The sequence below is a fragment of the Notolabrus celidotus genome, chromosome 19, assembly GCF_009762535.1.
Source record: "Notolabrus celidotus isolate fNotCel1 chromosome 19, fNotCel1.pri, whole genome shotgun sequence".
Classification (NCBI taxonomy): Eukaryota; Metazoa; Chordata; class Actinopteri; order Labriformes; family Labridae; genus Notolabrus; species Notolabrus celidotus.
The window spans coordinates 12,756,722-12,783,672 of NC_048290.1; the positions used below are offsets into that span (position 1 = coordinate 12,756,722).

The following is a 26,951-nucleotide window of genomic DNA, read 5'->3' on the forward strand; positions in this document are numbered from 1 at the left end:
GAGCTGGTGACCAGGCTGTAACCTACTCTCTGACTCAGTGTTGACAGAGTCAAAGGTTCGAGACCCTCTGTGGAGAGAGGAGAAGCTCCAGGTCCTGTCAGCAGCACAAAGAGGGAGAGGGAGCACCAGTGAGGAGGAGACTGAAGACCCCACTAATTGCTGCCCGCATGTGTCAGATTCTTGTTTTTGTCTGCCTTGAGGGAATGGAAGATGACTTTGAAGATAGTGTGCTAATTTCTACTCACATGCTTCCAAGCGGGCATCACAGTCTGAATTCTGATTTAAGAACAAAGGAGTCCAGTTTAAACTTTCCTTTTGAACATTAGGGTTACTTTTTAGGATACTTACAGTAGTGTCTGATGAATATTAACTGGCAAAAAAGGCCCAAATGCTTTGATTCTCTAGCTTAAAGTAAGGATTAAATTCTTATGATGACATGCTCCTTTGCAGAGTTTGCAGAGAATTGTCAGGATATCTTACAATTCAATGGTTTGAGATAAGGCTATGTCCAAAACTTGGGAAATAAAACACAGATCCACTTATCATATTGGTTTCCATCTGCTTCCTATTATGAGGCATTTCCTGTTTGTTGATGTCCCTCTGAACATTTGTCAAAGTCACATCATTAGTATAAAAGAAGCACATGGAAAGAGGGGGAACACAGGAATAAAGTTAAACTGGAGATATTTTCATTCACCCACCTTGTTCTGGTCAATGTTAGGGGTTCAAAACAAAGTCAAATGCTGTTCTCATCAAAGAGGAATAAGTCAGGATGGATCTGCTTTCTCTCACACTGAGCTGACAGATGACTTTCTTTTTTTCCCTGAAGTTTATCCCCAGTGGGATTGCTAAGTCACGCAGGGTTCTACCCGTGTCGCTACCACTAACAGCAAAACCATGTGAAATTAGTCTTATCTCAACCATTCATTCCCTTTTCTGTTACTGAGACATAATACACAGAAGCAAAATTTGGACTAAGTCAAATACTCCATCAGTATAGAGTCAACACATCCTTATAAAGCAGTGAAATGCTGCATTTTTCCTGTCATGAATAATGCGAGTGAGTGCAGACACAACTATAAAAAGCAATGTTTGCTGTTGTACTCCATTCTGGTTCCCATAATGATGATAATAGTCAGAATGAGCTTAATTAGCAATGCCTATGTACACCAATAAGGAATTTGTTATTTAATTCCAGAGAAAAATTAGGTGTCATCAAGTGTTTTTTGAAGAAATACAAGTAAGTGTTATCATCATCTTATCACCTGTGATAAAAGTTGTATGTTCTTTGGCTCTGGAGAAGCTTTGCAAAGTCTGAGAAAATAACTTCTGAAGTTGTTATCAGGGTTATTGCAGCCTGAGCCTAGGGAGGAATTTATAGCAGAAAACCCAGTTACAAGCTGGCATTGAGGCTTAGAAAGAACATGGACATTTACCAGACCAGATCTAGGGTCTGACAAATAGAATATTGACTGAATTAAGGGAAATATGGAATCTATGGGCTTTGAATTGTGTTATGGTGAGGTAAAAGTCAGATTATCTTGCCTTCTGCTGCTTGGAACTTGATCATTTTCAAAGACCTACGGTAAAGTTTTTACTTCTTCCTGATCCTGATCATTTTCACGCATGTGAATTAATATGTTTCAGTACTTGCTGGTGGAATTTGTTGATTTTTCTTTCTTGTTTTTTTTTTTTGTTTTTTTTTACAAAGGGTTGATTATTTGTATAACATGTTACAAATTAGGACATAAACCAATCAAAAACAGTAAAAGATATTTAACCAATCAATCAATCAATCAATCAATCAATCAATCAATCAATCAATCAATCAATCAATCAATCAATCAATCAATCTTTATTTGTATAGCGCCAAATCCCAATAAACATTATCTCAAGACGCTTTTACAAACAGAGCAGGTCTAGACCATGCTGTATGTTCAATTATTAGAGAGAGAGAGAGAGAGAGAGAGAGAGAGAGAGAGAGATATGATAGTGATGAACCAGATACTAGTAGTAGAAGAAGTAGCTATGGTTAGTAACTTTAATGGGACAGGGAGAGTTAAAGTAAGTGATGGGGGGAGAAGGTGGAGATAGGATCCCAGTGTGTCAGTTCCCCCGGCAGTCTAAGCCTATAGCAGCATAACTAAGAGATAGTCCAAGCCAGAGCCGGTTTATTTTTGTTTACTGATAGTAGTTAGATAGTCACACATTTCCATTTATTATATCAACATTCAGTACAATAACAGAGAACACCATACATAGTATATGTTTACTCCAAGCGGTCATACACCTTTACACAGGAGCACTATCCTTTTGTATACATTACAGATTCCTGAGATGCTCACTGTAAATAGCTTTCACTGGACGAGAGGGATTGTTGTTGGGCAAGGAGGGTCCACCACTTTGGCTTTACCATGACTCAATCATTGACTCCGTCTGAAATGAATATTGTTCTGAAGAAGGCTAATTTCCTTCACTTAAAGTGATTTACTGGGCCTGGGATGCAGTTTGTCTTCATTAAGTCTACCACAAAAAGCAGCTCAGAAAAGCTTCAGTGATCGGAGAATGTTTTGTTCAAAAAGAGCATTTGTGATGTTGCTAGAAGATGCCTTAGACTCATTAGAGACCCTGAAAGCCTTGTATGCTTCTAGTGCTATCATTATGTCTGGATGTATATAGACATTTATGGAATGTATGAGAAGAAAAACACATTAGAATAGACTTCCATGGCTGAGGAATATAACTTGTCAGGATGAAAGGCTGATAACGGAGGAAAGGGAGGAAACTGCGTGAGGGTAAGAAATGAAAACACAGAGAGCCACCTCTACACTCTCTATACATTGTTAACACAAAGAAAATAAGCATGTGAGATTGCTTAGGTGTGTAAGAGGATGAGGAAAGAGGGGGAAGATGGGTGGGGTAGAGTATGCTGCAGTGAGGAAATACATGGAAACTAATCAGGGTCTTCCTGAGTCTCAGTCTGAGATGTCTGCAGGGCTGAAGACAGGAAGGACTCCTGTAAACTGTCTCATTCACTGGGAGTTCCTGAGATCCCCGACTGATACAGATGAGTTTTTTCCTGTTGTTTCAAAGTGTGCACAAGTTGCATGTATGTGTATGGATTATCATATGATGTGGAAGGCTACAACAGGATATATTGTATGTACAGTATGAAGCTCATTCTGCTTGCAAGATGTTAAACGATCTTCATGTTTGTACTGCTTTGTATAGACGCATTCATAATATTTACACACAGACATGGAGAAGGATCACAGTGGTCCTGCTCCACAGTGATTGAAGAAATGGATATACACTTACAGGTGTGTATGTGTTTGTGTGGGTGCACTGATATAATCCAGTAACATTTGCCTGCATGCAACCAATACAGTAAAAAAAAAAAGAGCAACACACTATTTAGAAAAGGGTTTAAAGTAACTTTAAACTAGGAAAACAAAAAACAGAAAATAATACAAAACAATTGGCCTGCATCAGCTGTAAGCAATTTACATTATTATAGTTTCTATGGGGGTGTTGCTGCAAATGTTTATACCAGTTGATTCTTGGACATAAATTGCAGCTGAAAGGCTTACTATGTCAAAATGCTAAATTGAGTATTGTTCTGAGACTGTGCAATTATTTTGGAGTCACATTTTATGACTTTTTTCTATATAAATATGTTTGAGACATTGATTACATAAGTTCTTAAGTTCAAATACCCTGTAATGGAGTAAATAATTTTAAAATATCTAAGGGGGAAGTACTATCTATGTCATCACTATCATTGCTCTCTCTCTCTCTCTCTCTCTCTCTCTCTCTCTCTCTCTCTCTCTCTCTCTCTTCCTCTCTCTCTCTCTCTCTCTCTCTCTCTCTCTCTCTCTCTCTCTCTATTATTCTCCTCTATCCCTCTATCCAACCCCTACTCGGTCAAGGCAGATAGCTGTCTAACATGAGTCTGGTTCTGCTCAAGGTTTCTGCCTGTTAAAAGGACGTTTTTCCTTGGCACTTTTTTGCACTTCCAGAGTGTTGGCTTAATTTTTCATCGTCAAAAGTTGCCACTTGGTCACAATAGCAGCAATCTACAAAAATATATGAATGAATAGATGAAATGAACTGAGCGCTGAATACAGAAAAGGGAAACCACACATGCAAGTTTGGAAAAATAAACACAAAAAGAGAAAATCGAAAAAGGTTGATGAGGACCAAATCAGCAAAAGAAAAATCTTCATCCAAACTTTGGATGCACCCCCCCCCCCCCCCCCCCCCCCCCCCCCCCCCCTGCCTGATAGCTTGCTGCAATCAAGCTTAGATAATTGTAATAATGACACTGCAATTGGTGCAATTTTACACCTTTATTATGTGATTATTGCAAGTGGCAGTAGAAATACTGACCAGGGTATCAGATATAAGCAAATATAGGAGTTATTGCACTATAAGCCCAGTCTGTTGTACTGAGGGAGCTCTGCTGGCCTCCCTGAACAATTTTTTTGCAGACACCCTTCCTCCAATAATCCCACGATAATCTTCCAAGAATTTCTCACCAGCTGTGGGTCCCTGAAATTGGCAGCACTTTCAGACTATTTGTAACCCTGTATTTCTTTTTTCTTTGTAAGTCACGGGGGCTGAGTTAGAGTTTGAATGGTTTGCTCATGGAGCAAGCATCTGAACCAAATCACCCCTCAATTTTTATTCTCTAATCTTACAAAATACTTTTTTCTGCGCCCAATTTTTAATTTACCAATATTTTGGAATGTTTGTGCACGCTGCAACAGTGGTTACGTGGTCATGCTGGCATGCAAATTAATGCGCAATGACATGTTCTGTGTTTTGTTAAGATGCCCTAAAACCACAGCTCAACAATGCTAGATCAACCACTCAGGTTTTCAGTGTTATCGACTCTAGGAATCTGGGAAATAAAAATTATTTCCTGATTATAAGCAACCAAAAGACAATGAATGTTGTAAATCTGGAGATATATATACCCTTTCAAGGTTAAACAACATTCTTTCTAAACCATTAGCTACCTCCAGACAACAGCTAACGTTCGTATTCAGCATCTTCCTAGCAAAGTAGTGAGGAACTGGAAGTGGCTAAATGCTAATATTTCTTTAGATTGTGTTTACAGATACAATAGGACTGTGTTCAAAACCACATACTATCATACTAAGTATGGCATCGCATTGAGAAATTGATATGTTCTTATGTCATAGTGTGTGATTTTTATTATGGAAGAAATGCCTGGATGCATAGATTAAGACAGGTGATCATTAAAGACACCCAACTGCCCCAAATTGTACAGTGGCTCTTTAAACTTCTTAGCTGAGGAGATTGCTAGCTAGCAGTAAGCAGTATACAAATGGTTAAAAGTAACTACATTCCTGTGAAAGCAACGAATGTTTGCATATTGCTGTTGAATATATACGACTCGTCAGATGTGCTAGCTTAGCCATTGTAGCTAGGACAGAAGATATGTGGTGATGAAGTCATATGGCACAGAGATGATGTACATAAGTATGTTGTAAACCACATACTTATAGCCAATTGACAAGGCAGTATGAAGCACTGTCTGAGTATGTAGTACGTACTAGGTGAGTATGTGGTTTCGGACACAGCCAAGAAAAAGTGTGAATTCCTAGCTAATGCAAGCTAGGAGGTGGTTACACTAGAACAAGTGTGTTCAAATATTTTTCTTTCAACATAGTTAAGTCTGTTTACCCCTTTCATTGTATATCAAGAACACTTCAAAGAAGTAATGTTAGCTTCCAGCCATTTTCTGTCTAATGTTAGCTTGAAAGTGGCAAAACACCACATTAGATATTTTCATGACAGTGGGCCTAACTATGGGGTTTTCAATTATGATTTGAGCTTGAAATATGGCACTCACTCTAATAGAAAATGATTTGCAGACATTCTTCTTCTGAAAAATGTGGCTCTATAGAAAAGATGGTAGGCAACTTATTTAAAATGAAGTACAGTGGCCCCAACTTTCAATAAAAACCCACAGCTGGGAAACGAGTGTGGACCCCTGAGAAAGATAGGCCAAAGCTATATATGGAAGCTGAGTCCCAAAAGGGTTTCGGAACAACTTTCACTAGCAAGGACCACACCAACAACATAATGAGATTTGAAAGATAGTTTATTGATTAGGGATTATTGTATTGATCGATATTGAACTCGTAGTCGCTTTGGGGAAGCTTCGTAGGGGATCCGTCGTAGCACCCGGGCACGACGAACCCCCTCAGGGCCCTATGGATAAGGAGGAGAGGAGCAGTAGGAGAAAGGGAAGGGTGAGCGGGATTAGGAAACGAGAGCGAGAAAGGATGAAATGGTCAGGTTTGAATTTATGGGAAAGCGGAAGAGGCGCAGTTGAGGTATGGCCCTGCTCCTGAAATTTTGATATCAACACCATTTTAAAAAAAGCATCAGATAATAAAACCCTGATTTTTTAATGTAACAATTCATGTGTGGGTTTCCACCACAGTCATTAGATTTTACTGTCTTCCAATTTAAGTTTTTATGTGTAAGTAGTACTAGCAGGAACATTTTCCTGAACTTTGTAAACCAAACATTAAATGCATTGACACTAACCAGATTTTCAGAGCACTTATACCCATTTCCTTTCTCTGACACTGTTCTGATCTAACTGTATTATTATTATCATTATTATTAATATAAAATGCATACCATTTTAAACGAGCTATTAATAGAACATTAAAGTACATGATCAGCTGTTCCAGGCTTGAAATTGCGCATTAAAACTAAACTATTCTAGTCTAATTGTTTAATCGCTTACAGACACAGACATCAGTTATTTTTACTGCTCACAGTTTCCCCATCAACCGTCGGACCAAGCCCCCACAAACATTGCATATAAGGTCCTGTGCATGACTGAACTTACAACGCTCCCTCCCGCCTTCCTCCTCCTCCTCCTCCTCCTCCCTGTCTCTGTCTGTCCCGCTCCGCTCAGCAGACTCAGCTGCACGCATTGCAACAGAGCTCATCCCGAGCTGTGGAGTCACTTTGAAACGGGACCTTTGACAGTTCAACTGTGGATGCTGCTGCTGCTGTTAAACAGGAAATGCCTTATGGACTCTTGTTAGCTATTTAGCCGTTTTGCTTCTCTGGGGATCTCTTGATTGTCCATACAGGGAGCGTGAAACGGAAAGGTCCGGATAACTGAAGCTCTACAGGACATCTATCGCGCGTGAGGATGCTTGGGATAACAAATTTTTCTTTGACAACAGCAGCAGTCTTTGGTAAGTAATTTTTCCTTTGAGTTGAGTTTTTCAGTGCTGATTTTCCTGTGAAATTCTGCATAATACGTAGAAAGAACAGCAGTTTTCTTCCGCGTCAAGGTCTCCAGCGCGTATTTTGCGCACACGCTTGACAGCTTACGACGAAAAGCATCCGTTAGGTGTGTCGCTCACGTTGCCTGCACGCCCATTATGAGGTGGTGGCACCACTGTGTCCTCGTAAACTGCCCCCGGGAACATACTTTGCGCCCCAGCTATTGCCCAGATGTTAGTTATTCTGACTGCGGAGAAACCACTTAATTGTTTCTACGTAGCAGAAGCGTGGTCTTAGAAGCAAGGCATTGCCTCATAAAACAGACACATTACAAGCAGTCAAATTACTGTATGGGGCTCTAATTGGGTGATGCATGACGGTGTTTGCACTCCAGTGCCAAAGCACACTGGGAAAATAAGTTTTGCTGCCTCTAGGGAAACATTTCTGCAGTGTCATGTAATCTAATTCCGTCATGTTTTTGAAGAAATTTGGTATTTCGCAAAAGCATGAGTCAGATCCTGAGGCAAAACATTACTTCGAATGAAATTTGGGGGATTTCATCAGTGATAATTAGATTTTCATTTTAAGAGGGTTAAAGTGAAATGAATATTGTCTTTACACCAGCTTCAAGAGGCAGAGAGGCTCTGTTTTAGTAATGGATATGTAGAAGTGTTGGTATTGTGGAGTCCCATTGGTGTGGCTCAAGTTCAGCTCCAGAGCAGCAGAGCTGAATTAACTTCTAGGTCATGTCCAAGTAGTTGAAACATGATGGAAAGTACCCGTGAAGTTGAGTGAAAAAAAGAGAGAAGAAGAAACAGAGCAAAGTCTCTCAGATTTCTACGCTTACATGTGACACTGGCTTGTGATGGTCCTTGGGGAACTGAGAAATGCAAATAAATGTGTGTGTGGCTGAAGCTTTTGCAGCAGACCTTCAAGAAGTCAGGTTCTCAAACTAGTTCTCTGTGTCTGTCTCATTTTGCACACTCAGACCAACACTCATGTAGCTAATGTAATGTAGTCTGAGTTGTTGTCGACCGTGACCTCAGATGGGTTACACAGGGGTAGAACCTATCTGTTTTGAGACCTTAGTGGGAGATCCCATGTTGTGCTTTGGGAGCTGGCCCTGCCCGCCTCAGAGGCCCACATGTGGTTATTGTAGTGGCAGTATTTAATCTGGGTAAATTCCTAACGGAGATGGGGCTACAGGTGGTTTGAGTTTGGTGTTGCTGCTGCCGAGGAGGGCATCTGGCTTCAATCAGTATGTGCCGGACTGGAGTGACCAAGCTTACATAGGACGTGAATGGCATGAACACTCAGACGAGTGCTGCTGCTAATGATTATTCCAGCGTTGGTTGATATGTTTTTGTTCATGGTTAGTTGATTAATTGGCCACTCATTAAAGTGATTTGAAAGAGTGTTTAAAAAAGGGCCATTATGGTCACAACATTCATGTGAGGCTTGTCAGATGTATTGTTTTGTCAAATGAAACAATTAGTCGATTCATTCATTCAGTGATTGAAAAGAAAATCTGCATGTACTCTAACAATACAAGCCTGAACTTCATATACAGAAAGTTTGCTCCTCTCTTCTTCTAGGGGAACTTTTTTGAGTATTTGACTACTGGTCTGACAATAAGACATTCTAAGACACCATTGTTTCTAGGGAGTAGTATAAGGCATTTATTAAATATTATGCATTGTACAAACTAAAGCCCCACTAGATATTACTGGGCCAATATATATGATACGATGGGATTATCACTGATGTATCTGTACTGGCGTCTATGGTTTCCAACATAAGCCAAAAAGAAATTTCCTTTACAATTCTTGGGATGGTTCAGAAATTATAAAGTCAAATAGTTTTTCCAGTAGAGTTCTGTCTGACTCACAGTTAGCATTACTGTCAGTGTCAGCACTACAATTAGTTTGTTAATGTTTTCTCCGATTTTTCCAATAAGTCCCCCATTAGAGAAGGCAGCCATTAAGTACCTTTGTAAAGACAGGTTAACTGAAGCAGGGCACACGTTACAAGATAATTGGGCCAATTATGGGCCCAATTTCGCCCTTCTGACAAAGACAGCAAAGTCCTAGGTTTGTTGATGGTAAAGATTATCTTGCCAGATCTCCCTGTGGTGTGAGGTAAGTGATTCAAAAACTTCAATTATTAACATGTTTAAAACTTACAGTCATACATCCTGTTGTGTGGGAGGAACCCTGAGAACAGTCAAGCACACCCTCTGAGTGATCTAGGCTGTCACTTGGAATGAAATTATGACCAATCAGGAAGCAAGCTGACTGAAGAAGGAAGCACAAAAAAATTCAACCGTGATGAGAATAGAAAACACAAAGTGTTACGTTAGATGGACATAAGAAATGGAGGTCCAGCTGGTTGATTTGTGGCAAAAACACAAGTGTTTATACAACGAAATACATACCACAATTGTACTGACAAGGAGAGGAGTTCAACAGAAATGGCTACTTCAATGGCTGGAGCTAGGCAGTTAACATTTAGCTTTACAACCACTTTATTAGTTATCTCTAAAGTCACGTTAGACCATGAGGGATTTTGCGAGATTTCTACTGTGGAGAATCTGTTGGTGTGGGATAGGCGTAAATGTATTAATTCTTACTGTTCAATAATTATTTGAAACCCTTCTTGAGACATTCTGTATTTCTGCCCTCTTTCTCTTTGTTGTGCTTGTGAGTGGTACATAGTGAAGCTGTTTGTGTGTGCCCTCCTCAGTGCACTGAATGCATCACAGACATCCCACATAGTTTGTGAAAGCAGCTGCAGGACAATGCGGAGATCAGATTTTACTACATTAGATGTAGCCCATTCAGCTGCCTTGTCAAACAGAGAGGACATATATATATACAAGTCAGGATTTTTTTGTGGAAGTTTGAAATTAGTTTGCAATTGTAATAGATAGTTGCAATTTCAATACTTTTCATTAACTGACATAGCCGGCCAAGGCAGATGGTGAATTTACCAAAACCTGAGGTCAAGAGATAAAAGTTACAGGGCATTCAAGCTCTGTGTAAACTCAGGAACCTGAGTCGTGAACTCGGCCATCTCCATCATTAGCAATTTTTTTTGCCCTTGCCCTCTTCCTCTACTATCTCTGCTATCTTTTGAATGAATCAGCTCACTCCCTGAATCACAGCAATCAGCACTGATGGAACCTAAACTGTCTGCTGGCAGAGACAGACAGACTTCCTGAAATGTTTTAGGGATTAAGATTTGATCATGTTAGTTTATTTTGGATTTACTCAGTCATTCATGGTCCATAGAGGACAAACGCCCAGACTTCTGTGATCTACAGATCTTCCTTTTATTCGATGTGGTCAAAATGTCTTCCACGATTTTTTCTGTCTATTGTGTATGATCAAAGATGTATGCGATTACGTTCTCCCTCCGCCTTATTTAGCAAACATTAGCATTTAGTTTGCTTCATAAAACTGAAAGCATGGCAGACTCTTAGAATGTAGATCTGAAACAGCTTGGTGCTAAAGTAGCACAGGTAGCTACAGTGTTAGCAACACTGGCACAGGACATAATGCACTGGGAGATAGCTTTTGACCACAGGATTTTGTTCACTGCTCTGATCACAGCAGAATTTAAAATGAATGCAAATACTTTTCACCAAAAAGCACCTGAGCACAACTCTGCTCTTTATGTTTTTCTTCAAATTAGCTTTTAGCTTTTTTTAATTTGTCTTTCTCAAAGAACCAGAATAGTGTCAATAGTGTCATTTTCTGATAGTCAACCTGGCTTTTGGTGTGATAATGTGTGATAATGTCCATGTTTTCACACCTCTTACAAATTAGAAAATTTGCGCATGAACTAACCCTTACCTCATGGTTCACATTTCCTGTCTCATCCTGTGACAGATGTCAAGTAATGGCGACACACAGCAGCGTCTTGTGACTTGTGTTGTCTCTTGTTGTGCTTTTACTGTGTTTCGCCCATGTTTTGTGGTGTGTGGGAAGCAACGATCGCTCACATAAGCCTGATAGGGATTTCTCTTATCCTGTGTATTTTTTTGTGCCTTCTTTTGTGCGGACTTTGTGAGTCCCCTGAGTCTTAGTGGTATAGCTGCGATTTCCTCATGCTCGACCTCCGTCGAGGGCATCGTGGTTCCTACAACGTTTTTTCCTGCAGAAATCATCGGCCTAGATTTTACTTTGAGTACCTCCATCCGGAGATCCAAACCGACGGGAGCAAGGAAGAGGGGTAGACTTGGCGGTGCTCGTCAGCAGCTTAAAAAGACAGGCCATCGTTGGATCCCCCTCCCATCTCTCATCCTGACAAATGTCCAGTCACTTCACAACAAAGTGGATTGCAGTAGTGATGTGCAGATCGATACTGAAATATCGATACTTCCGATACCAGATCTTTATGCTCTAAAATCGATTCTCAAATCAAAATATCGATACTTTTGATACTTCAATCATTTGAGACAGTGTATATCATTAACAGGAACACAGTGGAAAGTAACTAAACCATTGAGATCTTGTCTAAATGATACGCAGTTGGTGGGAACTACTAGTTCTAGTTCTTAATAATAAAACAATTATTTATTGTAATTGTTTTATTGTTTTACTTATATTCTTTTTTGTTTGTGTTTAAAACACCATTTTCACATATTTAGTATGATTGTGTCCTCTGTTTGTTTTTTCTGTTGTTGTATCAGCTATATCATAAATGAGGCAGCTTCCTCGATATACTTACAAGTTTAAAATAAATAAAAAATAACTCAGATATACACTACTTTTTTTAGATTTACCAGATACAATAGGTGTATTTGCACAAAGTATCGGTATCGGATCGGTATCGCCGATACCAGACTGAATTTTACACAGTATCGGATCGGAAAGGAAATCGGTGGTATCGAACATCACTAGATTGCAGACCCTGTGCACTCCTGGCATTGAACTCTTGTCTGTGTCTCTTCGATCCTTTTACTTGCCAAGGGAATTTCCACAGTTATTTGTCATGCTTTTGTACTTTCATCCGAAGGCTGACATAGAGGTGGGCACTCGGATAATAACAAAGACCGTGCAGCAGCTACAGGCGTTAGCACCGGACGCCCCAAACTTTATTATGGGTGACTTTAATTAGTGTAGACCGGGGGAATCCCTCGGTAACTTTCATCAATATGTCACTTGTCCAACGCAACTTCTGAAAAGTCTTGACTTGTGTTATGGCTTGGTGAAAGGAGCATATAAATCCCTCCGAAGAGCCCCACTCGGTACATCTGACCACTCCACAGGTTATTTGATTCCGTGCAATAAACCAGTCCTGAAGAAACACAAGCCGGAACGAAGATTAGTTCCGGTCTGGTCACAGGACTCCATTCAACGGCTTCAGGACTGCTATAGTCTCACAGACTGGGACTTGTTTCAAAATGTATGTTATGGCTTGGATGAATTCACAGAGACAGTTTATTCATATATCGCTTTCTGTGAAGATGATCATTCCAAAAAAAGCAGTTTGTATCTTCGCTAACAATGAGCCATGGATTTCAAAAATGGTCAAAAATGTAATCAACCTACAGAACCTCAGCTTTAATCAGGGTGACACAAGATCAGGGCTGGAAACTCTCGTCCTGCTTGTAAAGTCCATGACGGGGATGCAGACCAACAAGTGCGTAATCAAATACCCATCAATGCACTCATCATAACTATCGCAAACCTGCCATCAGTCATCTAAAACATAATAGATACATTCCTTCATGAAAAATGAAGTCATCCATTGTTATTTTGTCAGCTCTGCAGCATTTTTCTGGTGTTCCTCACCAGAATAATCAGCCTTTTAAGGAAATGCTTTCCAGGGAAATTTTAGCATCATTTTCTCCCAATGAAAGGATTCCTTGTGGTTCCTTGTGAGATATCCACAACGGAGGATGATATATTTCAGTGACTAAACTCTCACATAAGTGAAATGTGAGTGTTTTTATTCAGAGCTGCAGTGTGATGAGTCCGTTGAGTTCAGCAGAAACGTTTTTTGAAACTGAGACAGGATGTGGTTCTTTACAGAGAAGCCAACATAAAACCCATACCACAAAATGATTGGTTGATCCAATATTTCTCAAAGTCTTGACAGTCCCTGATTGAGTTTGTATCACTTCCATGGATCTTGATGATGAAACAACTCAACTTTTGATGTTTTTGACTTGAAACATGTACTTGATGATAGAGTCTTTGTAAACTCTGACACCACCACAGCAGCTATCATGCAGGATCTGGAACTATGTGGTTCTCCAACTGCAAATACATGTGGTTGATCTGGGTCAGTCAGTGCATGCGCAAATCTCCACCTACAATTAGGAGTCTCTGTGTTAACATCTACTGGCACTTGCTTTTGGAAAGTACAAATGACAGTGATGATTAAAGACAATGTGGTTACACTCAGGCACATAAAGAATATATTGAAATGAGAAAATATTGAAAGTCTTGGGCTATTTCCAACTCAAACTTTGGTTTGGTTGGACATCTTTTGGTATAAACATTCCCAAGGTGTAATTTATGAAAAATGAGGGAGAAGTTGTGGCTTTTCTTTGCTTAATTTGATAGTAAACAAAATGTATTTTGGTTTTTGATTGAATGTCGAACATAAACATGGAACTGAAAGCGTTAATTTGACTTTAGACATTGTAAAGAATAATTTTCATTGTATGCTTTATTTTAAAAAGTAAAGACACGAAAATCAGTCACATTTTGTAACAGCTCTTGTTTGCCCCAGACTTTGATTTCCATTCTAAGCCATGAAACATTCACTTAGCTAAATTTTATAATAAATCTTTAAGTGATTTGAACACAAATAAAGACTGCATTTTAAAAAGGGAAAGGCCAACATTGCTTTAAGTTTTTCACTTTCACACATTTGCTGCACGTCTACCAGGCTAGTATCACATGCAGCTCATTGAAGACAAACTCATGCATTTTGGGTGCACGCAGAGGTAACTGATGTTTAGAAATAGCTTACCAGGCAGGAAGTTTTGCTCTGCTGATCTGCGTACTAAACAGAAGAGCATATAGTTCCATGAAGAAGTGTGCTCGTCAAATGAAGGTTCAAAGATTTGTCCCCCAGCCTGTGAAACCACAAAGGCCACCCACATGACTCGGGTTCATACCCGACTGCTTCAAACCATTACAGATGTGTAACTGATTTTGCAGTCTCTGCAGCATGTGGCAACCATGACACTCTTGGTGTCATTTCCAAAATGAAATATGCTCAAGGTCAGGTACAGTTGTTTTCTGTGTTAAAAGCCATAGCTGAGCAGGCACCACTAAGACTTTGTGACAATAGACTGTGACACATGGACCCCAACTCGGTCGAAGTTGATGGCTGTCTAACATGAGTCTGGTTCTGCTCGAGGTTTCTGCCTCATTAAAAAGGACATTTTTGCTTGCCGCTGTAACTAGCTAAATACTGCAAAGTGCAATCATGGACTGTATAAAACATGGACGTAGTATCCGTGACTACACCCATCTGTTTCTGAAGCGCTCTTTTGAGGCCAGTCGTCGGCGGGAGCCATAGTGCTTCTGTCGAGCGATTGTTGTGACTTAAAGAGGCGGGCTTTGAGGCTCCTAGCCAACAGCTACAGTGTTCCCTTCTGTCAATCAAGTCAGCTGTGCCTCTCATTGGAAGACTCGTAATCTCAATATCTTAAAAATTGCGGCATTAGAAAAAAATTCACCCCCTGTACATTGTGTGCCGATTGAGAAATGAGCTATCCAGACTACACTCGTCTTTTGTACCAGGCTGTAAACATGTTTATTTCTGCTATAAGATCGTCTTTTTAGAATTGGTGTGTATGTGGTTTCCGGTACTTCCGGAGCCAGCCTCAAGCGGATCAATAAGATGAAGTCCTATCAGTAAGAGGGAGGTCTTTGTTAATAATTGAACATAGAGTACGGTCTAGACCTGCTATGTTTGTAAAAACTTCTTGAGATAACGTTTGTTGTGATTTATTCATTTGTTTCTGAAGCTGAGTTTTTAAGCCTTTCCTACATGTTTGCCATATTAGGAATGTTGTCTCAACCAGTCAGTCAGTCAGTCAGTCAGTCAGTCAGTCAGTCAATCAAGTAAGCCTCTGATTATCCAAAACATGTAAACTTAAAATCTTCCAAACTACTGAGTTACAAAACAAATTCACCCCCCTACAGTGTGACGTTATAAAAATGAACTATTCAGACCAAAATCCATTTTGTACCAGGCTGTAAACATGGTGGTTTCTGGTACTTCCAGAGCCAGCCTCAAGTGGACACTCTAGGAACTGCAGTTTTTAGCACTTCTGCATGGGCCTCATTTCTCACATCCAGAGATTGCCACTTAGTCTTACCCCAAATTGAAGATTACCATGACACACTGCTTCCACATTATTGCGCCCTACTGTCCTGGCATGCTTATGTGGGCCCAATGTTATGTTTCCTCAAAATAGCACCAGAGCGTTGTATTTATCACAAACATTAAGGTGTTCTTGAACAACAGTGAACCCTGCCTTTTTTTTAAATCCGTCCAACAGTTTGGTTTTGTTTACAAAAGTCTCGCACAAGTGCTTGCATGTGTGTGGAGTCTTAATCTAGTTACGTTATAATTTGCAAATAAAGAAAAGTATATGAATGACTGTCAGCAGCACACACTGAGGTCGGGCTCTACCACAGCACTGAGTCATCGCTGAATCATCACTGGTCTGTCTGTGCCATAGCTGCAGACAGGGTAAGCGAGAGAGAAAAATAAAGACACTCTGGGTTGCCAAGGTGATTCTTGTGCCAAACACTGTCTCTTCTTTCAATGTGAAGCACAAAAGTTTTTTGGTTGTAGCAGAACATAGTTTCCCGCCGGTTTCATGAAAACTATGCGATTATGTTGCTCTTTTATGCTGATCAATACAAACAGTTGACATCTTGTTGGCCAGTAACTGTTTATAGTTATCTCCTTGATCTTCCTGTAAGTGGCCCCTAAGCTGAAGCGTAAACATGATAGTGAGATAAGTGAAGACTAATCCTCAAACTTACCCAACAACGTATACACTTTGTAAAGAAACTGATATCTGTCCAAAATAACAAGACACCCGTGAAGGTGGGACATCACATGTTGTGTCAGCTTACACAGGTCTTAACCTCCAGGAGAGGTCAAGCCACACACAGACACACACGTTGAACGCATAAAAGCATTCTACATGCTTCACACTTCATCACTTCTTTTCTCCAGTCTGTTACAATTAAGCTTTTTTTATTTTAAATTTTCAATTGCATCTTGTTTGCCCCACTAAGCCCCCATATAGTTGTTTCCAAATTGAACACATATCAAAATCTTGAAACTTAAAAAGTACACACTCAAAAAACACAACCTATTGGGAGACCATAATTATCTTTTGCATACCAAAAATGGTGATTGTCACAATTTTACAGAAATCAAATCTGTCTCTTCACTAACCTGCACACTGCTGTATCACAGACAGCTTCTGCGACAAGGTATTATTTTGGTCAAGTGACCTCTGGTGTTGCTGTTCACAGTTGTTGTGAGGCATCAGGGGCTAATGGGAGGGAGGCGGCAGGGCAGACAGAGGTAACGAAAAGCTTGTTGGAAGCGAAATGCTGCTGGTGAGACGTGAAGGGAGTTATAAAGGAAGGCATTTCTCAGAGAACTTGTCATGGGGGGAGATTGCATTATCTCAAGATAGAGTGAAAACAAAGGGAAGAGTGAAAAGTGCGTAGGTCAAAGAGAACGGGAAACCACTGCAGCTTATTTATGTCATGGTTCAGTATTAGCCGTTACAAGTTTTAAAAAAGGACGATCTAAATGTTTCATGAAGTAGTCCAGTCAATTGACAGTTAAGTAACACATGTGGCAGCTTATTTTCACAGAATGAGTTACTTGTCTGTTTCCTTGGTTTGTTTATAAAAAGCAAGTCTGACTAAAACGCTGACCAGCACTGAAAAGGGTCTGTCACATCTTTTTTTATTTGTTCCAGACCAAATTAACCAAACCAAAGGAGTCAAAGAACCTCCAAAACCACTTTAGTCAAGGGAAGAAATGCCATCATATTAGCTCATTTTTTCTCTGACAAATTAAATGTTTCCATACTGTCCGTCCCACGGAAACAAATTTTCTACTACAAACTTGGCCACACAGATACAAAAATCTGGGGAAAAAAAGACTTGACAAGAATATAGAACAAAACTTAAGGTGATAGTTAAACACAATTTATGAAAAGGAGTGTCAAGATTTTTGTATTTCTTTTTTACAAGTTTTTGGGCCTTTATTCAGAGATAGGACAGTGAATAGAGTAGACAATTGGTAAGAGATAGTGGGGAATGATATAGATAGATCTTTATTTGTCCTTAATCAGGAGATTTGTTGTCACCGTCTGTACAAGAATACCTGTATAAAACACAGATAAACATTAAACATCCACCCAGCCTCACAACAATGGTGCACATCATCCCACATATATACACAACGGACACATATGAACACACAGGGCACATTTAAACACGTCGGACACATTACATGGGCATTTTATTTAGCAGAGCTAAAAGCTTCTGCCAAACCGGGCTCGCCTACAGTATGGGGATCTATATCTGCGACCAGATGGGAGTAGTGTGAAGACAGAGTAGAGGGGGGAGATATGCTACAAGTTGGTACCAAGTGGTAACCTCTGAAGCCCAAGCGGAAGTGCTTAAATCTGCAGCTCATTAAGGTATTAAATTTACAAGTTTTGCCCAAAGAAGGATGTGGCTGACTTGATTGACAGGCGGTCACACTGCAGCTGTTAGCGAAAAGGCTAAAGGCCCACCTCTTTACCTCATACTAGCTTGCATAAAGTTTGGTTGAGTTCAGCATATGGCACCCACTGACGATTGGCTTCAAAACAGCGCTCAGGAACAGATGGATGACGTCACGGATACCACGTCCATTTTTTATACAGTCTTTGGTTGGTACCAAACCTGGTCCACCTGCTTCATGGACTACAGCCTCTGTGAATTGGCCACACAACGAATTGCTAAGCCGAACCGGTGGTCCAAACAATCTACTTTTTCTACGGAGCTTTCAACATGAGTGATGTCAAACTGTATTAAAGCTTGTAGTTCACACACTTGGATGGTAGAAAAGGTGATGTGTAGAGAAGAAAGTTGATGGTTTACCTATGGCCGAAATGCTATTCAGCGATTATTCGCAATAATGGAGCAGGACGAGGTTCTGCCAGAAGAGGGCACTGGCAGTGTCTGACTCCTACCTACATGTCGATTTTCTGTGACGCAGAAGCATGGTGTGTATGTTTACATTTTACAGCCATGGTCAGTCTCTGCAATTTTTTCTGTTTCTGAATCTCACACCACTGCACACGTATTTCCATTGACTAATATCACTAATGTTTCCAAATTCTGTCGCTATTCAATGCAGTTAGCATTCTTCTTCTGTTATTTAATGCAGTTAGCATTCTTCTTCTGTTATTTAATGCAGTTAGCAAACAGCTTTGAGACGCTCTATAGCCACCATCTGGCGGGAATACCGTATTACAATCAGGTGCAGATGAAAATAGTACTTTCAAAATTTTTAATAAGTGAATGAATATTCGAGCATTCGAAAATCATGTCCCATCCCTGGGTTGAACATTACATGGCTCTTTGGAACAGAATTACCAATTTCTGTCATATTGTCTTCTCTGTAGTCTACTGCAAAAACTAAAAACTAAGAAAATGTGTTTCTCTCACTCTCATTAAACTCAGTTTAAGCCACATATACCGGATAAATCCGGATTAACATTTGATTGAAGATATGAAAAGCCAAAATTAAGAGTTGAATTGCTTGTTATGAGCGAAAAATCTTCCAATGGGAAAAGAAACGTTTTCGTAACAAGAATAATGTCTTAATTCAAGAAACTTGAGTAAATTTGTCACACCCCATTGGCAGATTGTTTGACTTGTAACAAACAATTCTGTTCAAAATTTTTGCTTGTAATATCTTGAAATTAGATATTTGCGAGTACTTGTCAGGTGAATGTGGCTTCATTTAAGTCAATGAGATAATTTTTACACGAAATAAGACAAAAAAACTCCCTTGGTTTTGAGTTTCTGCTGTGTGATGATGGGTTATGCTAGCATTTTTAACTTTGAAAAGAACTTGTACTCTCAGGCACATCGCCATAATCCCCATACTTCTTTGACACTGTACTTCATTTTTAATACAAAAGGTCAGTACAGTGTTACTGGTAACAAAAAGTATAACCTGGGTTAAAAATCTCTCTTTTCCTTGAGTTGATGTTACTCTGAAAGCTCTCTTACTTTGGCTGTAGTTTGTTGTAACTGTTTTCTTCGTAGAACAGGATTTGAGCCTTTCTAGAATCATTTCCTTGTTTTTGTTGTGGTGTGCCAATCAAGATCCCGTCCCATCTTGCCAGAAGAAACACATAAAAAAGTTTTGCCCTAACACACACATCACCCATGCACACACAAATACTTCTACTCCTTTGGGGCTTTCCTACCTGCTAAGTGCTGATAGGCTAAGATCTTAGATGCATGAGTTTGTGTGTGTGTGTGTGTGTGTGTGTGTGTGTGTGTGTGTGTGTGTGTGAGTGTGTGTGTGTGTGTGTGTGTGTGTGTGTGTGTTTGCGACCAGAGCAATGCTGCATCTGTGCACCAGGCTTGCCCCCCCTCCCGCCCCCCTATATCTCTCCCAGGCCAACAGCAGGCCAGCGCTATCAATCAAACTGGCATCATACAGGGAGCAGTCTGGAGCCTGGAGCAACATGTTCACATTAACCTCTCAGACGAGAGGCCAACACCAACGGCCACGCAAGTCATGATACTCTTCTTCCACAGAAATAGTTTCCTTGGGAAGAAATGAGTGTCTGTTTGGAACTTTTCACTGTTTCGCGCCAGTGTGATGTGGAATAAGCTTAAAAACTGTGGTAGTTAATTAACATGTGATTGTCTCATTAGGCCAGTTATTTCCTCCCTACCACTCTAAATACGTTGTCTTTTTAATAGATGTACGATGAGACTATGGGGATTTAAGACTGTGTCAGTTAATGGACATCATTAACTGACCAGAGCTCTAGTTTCAAATATGAATAACAGTTGAATAGGAAAAGTATGACTCAAGAAGAATACTACAATCTGCATCAAAGAGTGCATGCATAGTACTTCTCTCTGTTGTGGGAAATACTGAGTCAAAGTGAAGAAAGCAGGACCCAGTACCTGCTGTTTGAAACATCCAGAGACTGCTGCTGAAGCAAGTTTGTTGACAGCAGAATCAAAGAGCCAGACAGAAGACCCAACACTTACTGATGGTGTTTGCGACAGCTGATACTTCCCAGTTGAAGCTGTTGGCTACAAGTGATTTAGATGTGGCATCAGATCATCTGGGTACTCAACACTCAAACATTTTGCATATTTTTCAGTCACAGCTGTTGCAAATTCAGGGATCAAACTTCTATATTGGGCTTCTAATTGTCATGATATCAATTCTCTGAAGTCTATGAAGACTTTAGCCTATTTTTGCTACTAATTCAACATAATCAGAGGGTGTTTGCCATATGTGATGTTTCTCTTTACTGTGCTTGAGTGGCCTTGAAATAACAGCAAAAGGAACAAAAAATAAGGAGGAGTTTGGACCTTGCTTGAGCACATCTTTGTTTTTGACAGGGAGTGCAGAGGGAGTGTAGAGGGTGGGAGTCACCCCCACTAAGGCATGTCAACACCAATGTAAATACTTTGAAATATGTATCTTGGACAGTTCTGTTGGCATTAGCAGTTAGCCTAGCTTAACTTCATGACTACATTGGGAGACACAGCTATAGATATTGTTCGCAGATGGTGCGTGGAAGTAAGCTAACATGCTCAAAACTGCAGAAAAAGGGTTCACGCTAGAGTTGCCACCCGTCCTGTTTTTCCCAGAATCGTTCTATTTATTTTACCAGATGTCCCGGGAAAATAAAAATCTCTCCTGGGACATACATTGTCCCATTGGTAAATGCAAAAACCTCATTTGATTACCTTCGTTCTGTAGTCTAGAAAGATCCCCCGTGCTTCTGCGGCTATTGAAAATTGTCTATGTTTTCTTCCCGTTTATGCGTATGTCACACTGTGGCATCCTAGCGCTCAAAACGGCTCAAGCAGGGAAGGAAACTTGACCAACTTTTCACCAACTTTTGGCGTCTCCATTTGAAATGGGAGGAGACAAAAATGACGAGGAAGGAGATGGAGCAAATATACATGCAAGCCACCAGCACGAAAAAAACGATGTACTAGGAACAATCCTGACTGGGCGACACTGTCAGAGTTTGAATGGTCGACCCATGGAGACAATTTTTCCGCCACATGCTTCTTGTGTCCGGCGAAAATCTCCATAAAATATGAAGGGAAAAATGCATTGGAAGTCCATGCAAAAATAAAAAAGCATGAAGCTGTGGTATCAAACAAACAAAAACAGGCAGCCATTGAAGACAAGATTGCTGCGGCAGAGCTTACCAGTGTCCTATGTCCGAATTTTATGTTCATTTGGTCAGTCTGAACTGATAATAGTGGCTGAGCCCTCCGCCCCAAACAAATGGTCAAGTGTCCCTTTTTTTCACAAATCCAAGGTGGCAACCAATCGGCAACCTCTGGTCTCAAACTAGGAAGCCTATGCGGAAGCAGTTCATCAAGCATCCGCTTGAGGCTGGCTGCAGAAACACCGGAAACCACATAGACACAGATTTTAAAAAGACGATATTTGCAGCATTAATAAACGTGTTTACAGCCTGGTTCAAAAAACAGCTTGGCCCTACATAGCTTATCTCTCTATCGGCACACACTGTACGGGGGGTGAATTTTTTTCTAACGTGACGGTTCAGAAGATATTAAGATTATGAGTTTTTGCCCAAATAAGGACATGACTGACTTCACTCCCGGTCGGGAACACATAGCTGTTGGCTAGGAGGCTCAAACTCCGCCCCTTTACGTAACACTCTGCCTGGTTGAGTTCTGCATTTCCAATATGGCTCTTGCCGTCGATTGGCTTCAAAACAGTGCTCAGGAACAGATGGGGGACGTCACGGATACTACGTCCATATTTTGTACAGTCTATGGTGGCAACCTTAGTTCACGCTGAGACCTGTATGGTGTCGGTACTCCAAGACTGTCAGGCTGTGGTGGAGGTTGAAGAGTTCACTGTCTTTTTAACTTAAATTACTAAGCTTGTGCTTGCTTTCTAAGAGGTGGATGGGAATATAATACAGTTCCATGTCTGTGCAGCAAGTCTGGAGCCAGTTCTGGGTTCTGTTGGCATTAGCTGTTAATCTAGCTTAACTTCATGAGTGTACATTGAGAGACACAGCTATAGTTGTTCCCAGATGGTGCGTGGAAGTAAGCTAACATGCTCAAAACTGCAGAGACTGGCTCCAGGCTTTTGAACATGTTAGCTTACCTCCACAATATGTATAGCTGTGTCTCTCAATGTACAGTTGTAAGTTAAGCTAGGCTAACAGCTAATGCCAACAGAACCCATAACTGGCTCCAGACCTGCTACACAGACATTTGACTGAAATATCTACCCATCATTCTCTTAGAAAACAAGAAAATTAGTCTTTTTGGGTTTACCCTTATCTGCATTAAAACAAAAAGTTAGCTTAAAAGGACCACTTAGCTAACTTTCACTTGTTTTTCATATAAATGAATTGCATCGATTTGCCCATACAGCAGGCCATGAGAAACAAAGCACTCAACTGCTCGTGTATTTATTTACCACTAATTAAAATTAAAGCAACATAGATAGTTTGGATCAATATGTGTCCTTCTATTAAGTGGTAGTGTGGCTAAAGGCCAGATAACACTGGATTATTTAAAACACACTACACCACATATAAATCCCACAGGGGTTTTATAGAGCACTAATTAGGGAATACCAGTATATTGTTTGTTGTTAATGATTGAATTTGGTTTATACACAGGCTTATTATCAGATAACAACTGTAAGCTTTCTAGTCAGAGAGCTGTACAGGATAATTGACAGCCATCTACTCCATTTTCTGTCTGTTAGATTCTCGTTTATGTCTCCCTTTCCTTCAAATTCGTGTTTGCTTTCTCTAACTTTGTAAAATAAACCTACAGTGAGGTTTTAAGACTATTTGATTAGCAGGGATTTGGAGGTTGTAGTATTTTCTCTCTCTGTTAATCTCATAGCATGAGGTATAGAATGATTATTTTTGCATGTTGCTTATTGAATCTGGAGGAAGGTTGTTCTATGACCCTTGGGTGTGTGTATTTTTAGTTCCTCCAGAGGTGTTTGATCTGTCCCAGCAGCCCCCTCCTCCCAGCTGCTCCCTGTGTGTTAAAACTGTTGTGATCAGCAGATATGGCAGCTATAGTATGTATATACGGCTATGGTCAGGAGAGCATCAACCACCCCTGCTGTATACAGAGGGAAGTTTGAGGGGGGATGAAAGCTTTGACAACCATCGGGGGGGATGATGTCATGCGTGGGTCTCAGCTTGTACACCGACATGTTTTCTGCTTCAACGAAAAAAGGACGAGCTCCAGAGGATACATCTGGAGGTTTCACAGAGTGGAACCCGACACCATCGAGCCGTCATGTTCAATCAATGAATGAAAGGAAGCATGAGGAGAGGCGAGAGAGATGCTGGAATGGGCGGTGGGAGAGATGGAGTGACAGAGATGAATGGAGGGGAGAAATTGTAAAGGGATGGATGATGTTCCTGAGGGAGAGAGGAAAGGGAGAATGAATTAATGAATGGGTGGAGGAGAGGAAGCACACTGAGTAGCAAGCAGGGTTAGCAGAAATAGATTTTAGTGTTTTGGGCTGTCTGTTAGTTGCTCTACTTTGGTCCAAACTTAAATATCTCAGCAACTAATGGACAGACTGTTGGGAATTTCAGGAAAACTTTGACTCTATTTTGTGCTACCAGCATGGCAAAATTATTATATCTCTTATGAAATATCCCCCATATACTTAAGTTGATTGACGGTTGGAAATTCCACATCTATTCATGGTACAAAGAGAATGAATCCTGCACACTTTGGTGATCCGTGTACATCCCTGTACCCTGTTAATGTTTTAAAGTTAAATATCTTGGATATAATTAGATCGATTGGTGTGAAATTCTAAACAAAGATTTGTTTTCCCCTTTGGATGAACCATAGAAACAAAAGGATCCTCTACATTCATCTTCTGTAAAAAAACAACAAAATGACAATACAGTTAAGAGAGGTAGTTTTGTCATAGGGTTTGGTTTTCTTCTTGAGGAAGAGATTGAAGATTGAATGTAAGCAATTCAGGTGTCCTCTACTGGTTTATTGAAAGAACGGCAAATGTCTTTGAGGAATAGGCAATGTACCAGACCAGCGGCCTTCCTCAGATGTCTAGATCTACAACACTGCTGTCTCAGGCTGCAGACAGCATAAAATCAAGTGTTATATACTCCTTTAGATCTCACCTTTAAATGTGCTACTTTGTCAAGAGCAGTGACTATCAAAAGCTGCAGTAAAAGGTAAGAGTTTTGATCCCAGCCATAGTGAGCTAAGAACTGATCACCTGTTTCTGTTGTATTGATGAGGAATACTTTTTTTTTTTGGAGAAGGAGGACCAAGCATGTACAGAAAGATTACAAAAAAACCTTTGGGATCACAGATCAGTAAGTCTGTACAACGGATATGGTTAATATCTAGCCGCAGAGAAAAAAAAGAGTGTGGTTGGAGCTCAAAACATGTAGCTTAAAGCCTGGTTTATACTTTGGCAGCAGTGGTCGACTCGGACGATAGCACTACATACTTGTGTGTCGATGTGTCTCGATGCGCCGAAACACTTGAGGGCAGTGTGGTCTCTTTGATAGTCAGATCGCCTGTTTTCGGCCCCGCTATATTTTCTGTTTACTTTTTTCCAGCGATTCCAAGCCTGTTATGTTATACTGATACATTTTGCTGTTTGTCATGCAGCATGATTACAGGGAAGAATAGAGAGGACACGTTGGAAGAGATTAAATACATGGTCAATGTGCGGTGATCCCAGAAGTGATGTAAATTTGGGAAATACAATGACGCTGAGCAGACCAATCCTAGGGCTTGCAATCCACGTTGATTAGAGGCATAGTTACATTTTGGAGGAAGTGCTCGTTGGCTACATGCATGGTCCTCTGTGTAGGTACGGGAGCTACTCAGACTTACAGCGTGGGCTACCCCATCGATTCGACCTAGAAGTATAAATCAGGTTGGAGATTTAAAGACTCGTCCAGCTTAATAGTTGAAGTTAAAAATTCAGTGAACTCTTCAACCTCCACCACAGCCTTACAGTCTTGAAGTATCGACAACTTCAGGCCTCAGTTTGAACCATTTTTCTGCAGTTTTGAGCATGTTAGTTTACTTCCACGCTCCATCTGCGAGCAGTATCCAAAGAATCATGTCTGGATGTCATGATATTTGGAATATCCCTTGTTCACATGGAGCACAGGACAGCAATACAAACAAAATACTGTGCTGCAATATACAAGAGAGCACATCAAGTTTGAAGCTGCAACATTCAATTCAGCATCTTTATGCAACATACCCAATCACTTGTTGTGAATGCTCGGGACAATTTACCTGCTCTGTTCACATATCAACTGAATTGGACATAAAACAAACTTCATATTTGGAGGTCAAGTCTGTCCAGCTGGACTGATTCAGACGTTTGTATTTTTTCATGTAGTTTTGTTCCTACATGTTCAACACATGTGTGAAAGTGGCTTTTGTTACCATTTAGTTCAAAGCACTGTTAACTGCTTTTTACAACCACAGTTTTGTTCCACATTGGGCTGGAGTTTATCTTTTTTTTAATGTTATCTCCCTCTGCTAGCAGACATCATCACTAGAATTCAAAAGAATGCCGTCTCTTGTGTCTTCCCCTGTCAAGTAAAAACACAAACGCGCCTACATTCATGACCTCTTGAGTCTGCTGCACGCCCACATGCTGCACATTTACCAAGAAATAAGCAGCAACTGAGCAGACAGCCTAATGAGAAAATTATGTCAAGGCCAATGAATCTAAAAGCATTCAGTCTTTTAAAGTTCATCTTGTGACTGACCATTTCTAAGCTGATTAGAGAGAAGAGAGTGGATACTGTTGGAGCATATAAAAAGAAGAAATCAGTGAAAAGGTTGAAGAAAGAAAGGTGGTACAGAAGAAAAACTGAGATAAAAGATAAAAGATAAAAGAAAAGAGGAGGGAATCTTGAAATATTTCAGTTTATAACTTCGGGCAGAATATGAAGCTTTTCTTTTTCCTGGTTGTTTCTGTTGTTAAATAGCAACACATGCTGCATAAAGGTCCCACCCAAAGCCACTCTTCCTTTGAATGGACAGACACCAGTCCATCAGGTTTCTTTCTCTTCCAGCTGAAGTACATTAACACTGTTCCTGGCTACCATCCTGAGCTACTAAGGATCCTTATTTGAATCTGTGTTGGTGTTTTTTTTAGGTTACTACCTTGCATCAACTTAACACTTGTTTCATGTTGCAACTTAATAAAGTTGAGTTTCAGCATTACTTAATGACTTTGTCCCCACAGGTGCTGATTTTTGTAAAGCTTTAAAGCCGGTTATAGCTGGTTAGATATGTTACAGATGAGCAGGTGGCAGTCGGGTGTGTAGTTACTGTGGTTGAACGAAGCTTTGAAGCCCACAG

At 40.3% G+C, this 26,951-nt stretch overlaps 1 protein-coding gene across 1 annotated transcript in view; it reads left to right on the forward strand.

Moving 5' to 3' along the window:
• Positions 1 to 6,933: 6,933 nt before the first annotated feature.
• The window catches only part of itga1 (integrin, alpha 1), a 62,949-nt gene continuing 42,931 nt past the window's right edge, over positions 6,934 to 26,951 (forward strand). The window contains exon 1 of the mRNA XM_034709139.1: positions 6,934 to 7,253. Within this exon, the coding sequence (XP_034565030.1) occupies positions 7,208 to 7,253 (46 nt within the window). The 5' untranslated portion in view covers positions 6,934 to 7,207. The remainder of the gene's footprint in view (positions 7,254 to 26,951) is intronic.